Raw genomic sequence first — 8769 nt, 5'->3', positions numbered from 1 at the left:
TTAACACTGAGCTTATTAAATCTTGTGATGGGATCTTTCTAGAGATGTTCATGTGATTTCTCTCAAATCCTTCAGTCCTGCCAGAATTAGTGAGTGATCTTACCATTTTCAATGTTATTCCTTAAGAGACATGTCAGAGGAAACTTCATACTTTTCTCTGCAATATACAAACTATTTACTTAAATATTTGTTTCCTAAAGAATCAATGACTTTCAGACATGAATAATGCGAAGAAAATCAGTTTTTGGATCTGAAATTAATCAAAATATCAGTTTATTTTTATTCATACTTATTCAAATATAACAAATTTTTTAACAAATGAAAATATATACAAGCATATTTATAATACGATAGACATAAATATAAATAAAATGTGTAAGTATTTGAGACAAAGTTTAATACGTATATTAGTAAATTGATGACATGCTTACATTTAGCTTTAAGACATATTAACATGGATATTAAAAAGGATGGGCTTTCACAAAATCTGCTATAAAATGTTCACATTTGTGTTAGTTTTCTTAAAACATCAGTCTAAGAAATATGACTTATTACTATGTCAAGATCTAATTTAACCATTTACCTCATATGGTAACATTATTTGTAAATGACACTTTTTTTTCAATAGAAATGCTCCTTTATCTTTTAAATAACATAGCATTTTTTATCAAGAACATGCCACATTTATTAAACAAACATGCACAACACATTAAAATTTGAATAATTTATGTACCTTTATGCACAGTGTTCAGTTTTGCTATAGCACTCTATCTTTGTGAAAAATATTCTAAATATTTGGCACAGAATAAATTGTACTATTCAGAACTAATGTGATTAAAATTTTACATGGCACAGAAAACGCTCTATCACAGTTTACCTCTTCCTTTGCAGTTTATTGACCAATGGCCGCTCTTTTCTGTTTTAGTTGGCATAAATAATGGATATCCAATAGCTAAAAGTCCTATCTAGGTGTTTTGCCTATACCAGTGATGGTGAACCTTTTGAGCTCGGCGTGTCAGCATTTTGAAAAACCCTAACTTAACTCTGGTGCCGTGTCACATATAGAAATTTTTTGATATTTGAAACCATAGTAAAACAAAGATTTATATTTTTGATATTTATTTTATATATTTAAATGCCATTTAACAAAGGAAAATCAACCAAAAAAATGAGTCCGCAGGTCACCTCTGACACGCGTGTCATAGGTTCGCCATCACTGGCCTAGACTCTAATTAGAAATGAGTTGACTTCAGTTTTTCTAGCAGTAAAGCATTTCCATTTGTATTATGGCCAATAAATTTCTAACTAAGGGTGTTAACGATAACGTATCATTATGAGATGCTTTTCTTTGGGAGGCAGAGAGGTTGAAAGGAAATGCGGATCTCTTCCTGAACTGGGGCCCTGTGTGGTCAGGAGCGCCCTCTGAGGCAGAAGCAGGGAGAGTTCTTGGGGAAGCTGGGGAGGGAGCACACTCGGTAGGAAGCATCCAGGCAAAAACAAAGGCAGGAACACACTCAAGGTGCAAAGGACTGCCCTGGGTGTAAGGAAACTGAATGCATCACTCAGAGAAATAGCAGCCAGAGCATTCTTATTATATTAGCAAAATCCCCCTGCTTTTTAGGAAAAGTTTTCCATTTCCACATCAGTGTCTATATCAAGAATGAAGAAATTAAGCTAACTGGCACAATTTTTTTGTCCCCTGAACTCATTCATAGACACAGGAAGAAGAAAGAATAATATGAACTCAAGCTTCCTTTAAACCAGAGAAGAGCATTCACACTCCCTCTCAGGGCAGACTTCAGACTTGTAGTAACCAAGGAAAATCCCATCGCTCTTTTTCACAGTTCTGCTAAGATCAACTTGAGGTGTTATATTTTGAGAGCCTGGTTGAAGGAATCTACTCCTTTCATAAAACTATGATAAAACTATGATTACCTAATTTTTATATTTATTATTTGGCGGAAAGGAAGTAGAATTTAAGCTCAATTTTTATACAAATGTACTTTATTCTGAAAAACAGAGCAATGAACATACTTTATGATCCTTGCTTTTCTGAGGGCATTTAGACAGTGAAATGGCAAAGAACATCAAACACGTTAAATACAATGGCAAAACTTTTGATTTAAAGCTGTTAAGGTACAAATATAAAAACTATGAATCACAGAGCACTGAATTTTCAAGAGTAAAATCATACCAAAACCGCGATAAGTTTTCGCCGATGTCACAGGTGAGCAGATGGTCTGGAAGGTCACTGATGGTGCCCTGCACGGCCAGCACGTGCGGGGCCAACGTGAAGGGCACGTCGCTCAGAAGCTCGGCCATGAACGAGCTGCTTTCCAGAGGCTGGCCTGCCTTGGTTTCCGCCCCGGGGCCTGCCACAGTCACAGTGGATGAGTTTTCTGTGCCAGTCTAAAAATACACATACATTCAAATCATTCAGACCTATGGCCTCGGGGGTTCAGTAATGGTAAATGTGGCATGAATGTAGCAAAATGGAGAAATGGGGGAACATGTAAGTATTCCCAGATCAGAATGTAGCTATTTGCTTTACTTGTACATAGAGCTCTACTAGCTTTAAAATGGATCCTAAACCCTACTCTTACCACCCATGACCCCCTCTTGCTATTTCTTTAGCCCAGGAATGTCTACAAAGTCTGTCTGCTCTGCCAAACCTGGTGTATGCTTTCAGGGCCAGATTCCCTGTGAAACCATATATCACCACAGTCCAAAGTGACCCTGCCCACTTCAGAATGATTATGGAGTGAACTGCCTAGGATATTATTTCGCATTTCCTATATATGTGTCCTTTCCAGTTGCTGTTTCACATGCATATGTCTTATCCCCAACTAGAGTTGAGGGTCCTTGAGAGCAGCAATCTAGTTGACATGTCTTTGTACTCTCTGCCTTGCATACTCAATTGTCTTATTCTAATACCCACCTGAGTTTACTTCTAATGTGTGTCATGTTTATTGACTGATTGTCTGACTTTCATAGGAACTAACATGTTACTTAAGTTATTAAGATATAAAGAGTTAGTAAACGATGCATATAGTAGTTTACTAAAAAACGTGCAGTAGGGTGTTCATAGCAGCATTCTATGCCAGCCCCCAAAGTGGAAACGAAGTTTCCATCAATAGTACAATGGATAAATTGAAGTATATTTACAGCAATGAGAATAAACCACCTGCCACTAAAAGTGGCTGAAACCGAAATAAAACCAGTTTAGGCAAAAATTTACTCTCCCACCACCACCTGGTCTCACACAGAATAAAACTCTGGAGTCTTTACAGAGGCCTACAAGGCCCTGGCGACCTGGCCCCAGCGCCTCACTGCCTCCCTGCTGTTGCTCCTGTGCACCCAGCCTGCTTCTGCCCCAGGCCTGTGCTTTCTAGTCCCGCTACCCAGGAGGTTCTGCTGCCAAATATCCATTGGGCCCCTTCTCCCACCTCCTTCCAAGTGTTGGTCCAAATGCCACCTTCTCAACAAGGCTTTCCTGACCGTCTTATTTAAACTGTGTCCTGCCCCCTCCTCTCCCCTCCAACACTCCCTATCTCCCTCCCCTGCTCTTTTACCTTACATGGCCCTTAGCACCTTGTTCTATGTCATATACTTTATCCTCATTATAATCCATCAGAAATGTAAGGGGCTCCCTGCTGTATCCCAAAATGCCCAGACCAGTGCCTAGCGCTCAGTAAATATTTATTGGTTGGATGCGAGCAGACAAGATTGTGCCTGCGTGGGGTTTACATTATCAGGTTAAAATGCTGATAAATACCTTATCTCTAAGTCTAGAGAAGAATGATTTTCTGTGTAAGAAATAATTTTGAAAAACTTTTTATGGAAGTGTAAAGTACATACAGAAAGGGTACATTAAAAGTTTACAGTTTGCTAATTTTAACCAACTTAGACACCTGTGAGCACCCAGAGCAAGGGACAGAAATGACAGCCCCCCCCCAGCGCTTTCTGTCACCATCCTGACTGCTAACAGCATAGATTGGTTTGCCTATTTTTGTATTTAAATGAAGGTAATCCTATAGTATGAACTCTTGTTTCTGGTTTCTATATAGGAGATTCGTCCATATTGTTGCATGGGATAAAAGGAGCATATCATCACAAAGGAGGTACATTCAGACTGATGACTTAACAGGATCACTTTGGTTGCCCTATTGACAGTAGGTAGTGGGGTCTGGCGGCCAGGAAAGGAAGTAGCAGGGAAAGAGAGATGACTGCATTGTGGATTAGGGTTGTGATAATCAAGGCGAGATGAACCGTTGGATTTTAGATAGGCTTTGAGGATAAGGCCAACAGGATTTACGGATGAAAAGGATGTGGGGTATGAGAGCAGAGTGGAGTCGGGATGAAGTCAGAGGTTTTGGCCTAAGCAGGAAGACCAAGAGTCCTGTTTTGGTCATTCCAGGTGCCTACCAGGCATCCAAGTGGAGCTGCTAATAGGCAGGAGGTATAATGCAAGTTGGAACTGGGGGGGGAAGATCTGGTAGAGAAAGTCTTCTTGGTGCATGTTTAAAAGGGTATGGTCAGGCCCAGCCTGAGTGGTTCAGTGGTTGCACGTTGACCTACGAACCAGGAGGTCATGGTTCAATTCCAGGTCAGATCACATACCCGGGTTGTGGATATACAGGAGGCAGCTGATCAATGGTTGTCTCTCATCATTAATGTTTCTCTCTCTCCCTCTCCCTTTCTCTGTGAAATCAATAAAAACACATTTTTTTAAAAAAAGGGTATGGTTGGAAAGAAAAGTGAAGACATATGAGAACAGACAGTTTTTTCAAAACATTGTGCCAAAAATGGGAAAAGAGATGTGGGACATGAGCTGGAAAGGAATGTGGGGTCGGTGAGGTTTCTCTTGATCTTATTTTCTGGTTTCTAAATTGGGAGAATAATTAGTCCATAGGCTAATGAGAAGAAGGTCATAAGAAAGGAAAAGGTAATGGAGATTCTGTAGAGGAGGAATTGCTATCTCATAGGCACCCCCAACATAGAGCAGAAGTCCGCAAGATTTATCTGAAGTTATCAAACACATCCCTATCCCATGGTCTTATACCTTGTGTGAAAATAAAACAGAGTGCTTTCTTAGGATTGCAAACAGAACAAAATTAAGTGCACTCTGTGATGACAATTATTAGAAAGGGCCATTGTGCAGTGGACAGAACCTGCCTACTGAAACCTAACTGGGACTTAAATATCATTGAGTAATGATGCCACAGTTCCAGCCTCTCTAAAGGGCTTCCCCATACAGTGTCAAGATTGAGTATGCACAGGGCTTTGGTTACTTTGGAGCAGCATGGCTGAGTGTTTAAGAGCACAGGGCCCACAGTCAGACAGCGCGGGTGTAAACCCAAGGCCTCCTGCAAATGGCCTTGGGCAAGGTATTTAACTTCTTTGTGCCTCTGTTTCCTTAACTGTACAATGAGATCAACAATAATGCCTATTTCATAGGACTGTTAGGAGGATTAAATAATGTCCGTGAGTAGAACAGTGCTTACCACATGTTACAGCTTTCGAATGTTAGCTCCCACCGGAAGTCTTGGATCCACTCATCTCTTTTGTTTTTGGCATCCACTGGTGGTTTGAATAATCTTACCACCTTCTTTATATCCTGCCTTCTCTCTAATCTCAGGTGCAAATGTTCCCTGGGTCTGTTAATCTCATCCTATACTTGAACTTTCTTCTTCTTCCTGTATACAGAACATTCTCCAGTTTCATTAGCCAAATCACCTCCCTTCTTAAACAAAAGTATCCCTGAAACCTCACCTTGTCCACTAAAGCACTCTGCTGTCTAAACACACAACTTCTAAGCTTTAACTCCCAGCAGCAATATTTACTTATTTGTTCATGCCTTTATTAATCTTCTTCCTTTTCTCTTACAAATCATTCTTCCAGAACATAATTGAGGACAAGGCTATGTCTGTCTGTCTATCTATCTATCTATCTATCTATCTATCTATCTATCTATCTATCTATCTATCTGGCTAGCTAGCTAGCTACCTATCTAAGCCAGGGGTCCTCAAATTTTTTAAACAGGGGGCCAGTTCACTGTCCCTCAGACCGTTGGAGGGCGGGACTATAGTTTAAAAAAAAAAAACTATGAACAAATTCCTATGCACACTGCACATATCTTATTTTGAAGTAAAAAAACAAAACAGGAACAAATACAATATTTGTATTTGCATGTGGCCCGCGGGCCGTAGTTGGAGGACCCCTGCTCTAAGCCTAAGCGACCAGCCGACCTGCCGACTGGCGGTAGCTATAACATGCACTGACCACCAGGGGGCAGACACTCAACGCAGGAGCGGAAACTATAGGCATGGAAATATGGAACATACTGATGAATCTCAGAGGGAAGTGGGGAGGGCAGGGTGGGAGCAGATTAACTAAACATCTTATATGCATAGTGCATGAATCTGTGGGGTCCCTTGGCCTGGCCTGTGGGGATGGGGCTGAAAACAGCTTATCGACATCCCCCAAGGGATCCTGGATTTCGAGGGCGCAGGCCAGGCCGAGGGAGGTGAATGAATCCGTGCACCGGGCCTCTAGTATCTAGAATAGTGATGGTGAACCTATGACACGTGTGTCAGAGGTGACATGCAAACTCATTTTTTGGTTGATTTTTCTTTGTTAAATGGCATTTAAATATATAAAATAAATACCAAAAATATAAATCTTTGTTTTACTATGGTTGCAAATATCAAAAAATTTCGATGTGACACAGCACCAGAGTTAAGTTAGAGTTTTTCAAAATGCTGACACGCCGAGCTCAAAAGGTTCGCCATCACTGATCTAGAATAATAGGGGAATTGAGATGTGGTTTCCTGTTCCAGTTCTCCTTGATAAAACAGCCATATGACCAGAGGGGGTCACTTCATCCACCTGGGCCTTAGTCCTCTACTCTGTAAAGTGAGTGGTGAGGGGCAAAAAATGTTGATGGCAGCCACTAGCATATGTCGAACACTTACTTTGTGCGAGGGTCCATCTAGGCTGTTTAAGTGTATTCCGTCATTTAAGTTTCATAGCTTCGTGGAGTGTGCACTGTTAGTCCCATGTTAAAAACAAGAGGACACTGGGGCACAAAAAGGTTAAGGAAGTTGTTCCAGGTTACACAGCTCGTCTGTGGTAAGACTGAGAATCAAACCCAGTGACCAATAAAGCTCTAAGACATGTTACCTGCACACTTCTATGCTCTGGAGAGGTTGGCGGACTGAATGAACAAAGCCTTGAGAATTTAGGCAACAGCATTAGAGAATATGACCATTCCTACATAGCATACCTTGGCTTAAATGAGAAGAAAAACAGAAGAAAGGACAGAAACTCATTAAGGAGACATATCTTAGACTGAAGGAGGATAGAAAAGCAACTGTAATTTAATAGAGATTTATCCCTGGAAATGAATCTACCAGTTTTCAGGGAGGATAACACCATGGACAGTGAAACAAGACAGTCTATGACTGGTCATTGCTTAAAGGGAGAAAAGGAAGGTATATGGGCAAACACTGCAGCGTTCTTTTCTGCCTTTGTATATGTTTGAAAAGCTTCCATAATCAAAAGTTTCCAAAAATTAAACTGACTTTAACAAGTCCGTGGACAAAGTGCCGCCCCCAGCGCCTCCTAGAAGGGCCTGGCTCAGCTGTGCTGCATGCACTGCCCCAGCACCCACCTCCCGACAATTGGCTGGAGTGCACTGTTACAGTCTCCACGGAGCCTGCCTGCCCTCTTGGCAGCAGGGTGAGTGCCATGATGCAGCTGCTGCTGGCATGCTGAGAGCTGGAAAGGGAGAAATTATCAGGCAAAGCAAGAGCAAGTCACAAAGAGAATGTGAGTCAACATTCAAGGACCCCACACCCAGTAACCCTGATCACCAAGTCTCTAGCTTGGCAGCCAGTGGGAGCAGAGGTGGGGGCTGAGTGCTGAGACAGGTGCCTGGCTCCCTTGCAGAAAGCAGCCCTCTCTCTTAGACACAAAGTCTTCCAATTTTTTTATTTGCATAACAAAATGGGTCTTTAAAAGGAAGAAAGAGTATGTTAACCACAAAAGAGCAAGAAGAAAAGAATCAATTAACCTTATGGTTAATAGCCAGATTTTTAAAAATTACTTCAAATATATCCATAAAACATGTTAATTATTTTTATGAGTAATCCTGCTCACAGAAATGCTGCTATGATAATGTTCCTGAGTATAATTTCCTTCATATAATCTAGCTCTAATATTTGTTTCAAATGAGCGTTTGCCCTTACATGGCTTAAATATGTGTATGCCATGTCAGAATGGCTTTTTTTAATCGTAAGGAAAATAAATTTCCTTATCAATATTATTGCAACAAGAAAAATTTATAATTAACTGTTTTCATGTTTGTATAAAAATCAAATTTTGTTCATCAGTTAACCTGTTACAAAATGGACTGGCCAAGTTTATCTGGTTACTCGCATTCTGTTATCCATGTCTCAAATAATTCGGAGAGCTTTACAGACACTATTCCTCCCATAATTTCAGAGGGGCTGTAAAGATTCATGAGGTTGAATCTGTGAAACCTTCTCTGCGTTTAGAAAAGGCACATTCTAAGAATAAAGGGCACATAAAACAGTTCAGTGAAGTCACATCCCTGAGGCAGCAGCAGGTCAGTGGCATCCCTGTGCGCCTCACTCTTGGGTGTATAAAGCAAGGAAATGCAGTTTTAAGAACAGACAATTTCCTTTTTCCTGGCACAAAAGCCCCAATAACCACCATGAAATCTGTGAAGGGCCGCCAACTTTGCAA

General features: G+C 40.8%; 1 protein-coding gene across 4 annotated transcripts in view; it reads right to left on the bottom strand.

Moving 5' to 3' along the window:
• Window positions 1-1350: 1350 nt before the first annotated feature.
• The window catches only part of UMAD1 (UBAP1-MVB12-associated (UMA) domain containing 1), a 183506-nt gene continuing 176087 nt past the window's right edge, over window positions 1351-8769 (bottom strand). For 2 of the 4 annotated variants that reach the window (XM_081101769.1, XM_081101766.1), the window contains one exon: window positions 1992-2409. In XM_081101769.1, coding sequence (XP_080957895.1) covers window positions 2152-2409 — 258 coding nt within the window. In that variant the 3' untranslated portion in view covers window positions 1992-2151. Of the gene's footprint in view, window positions 2410-8769 lie in introns of all 4 variants that reach the window. The other 2 variants (XM_081101768.1, XM_081101767.1) reach the window with 2 other exon arrangements.

This window comes from Myotis nattereri (assembly GCF_964212035.1).
Source record: "Myotis nattereri genome assembly, chromosome: 11".
NCBI lineage: Eukaryota > Metazoa > Chordata > Mammalia > Chiroptera > Vespertilionidae > Myotis > Myotis nattereri.
The sequence above is the reverse complement of the archived record's forward strand: the minus strand, read 5'-3'. Positions and strand labels throughout refer to the sequence as shown.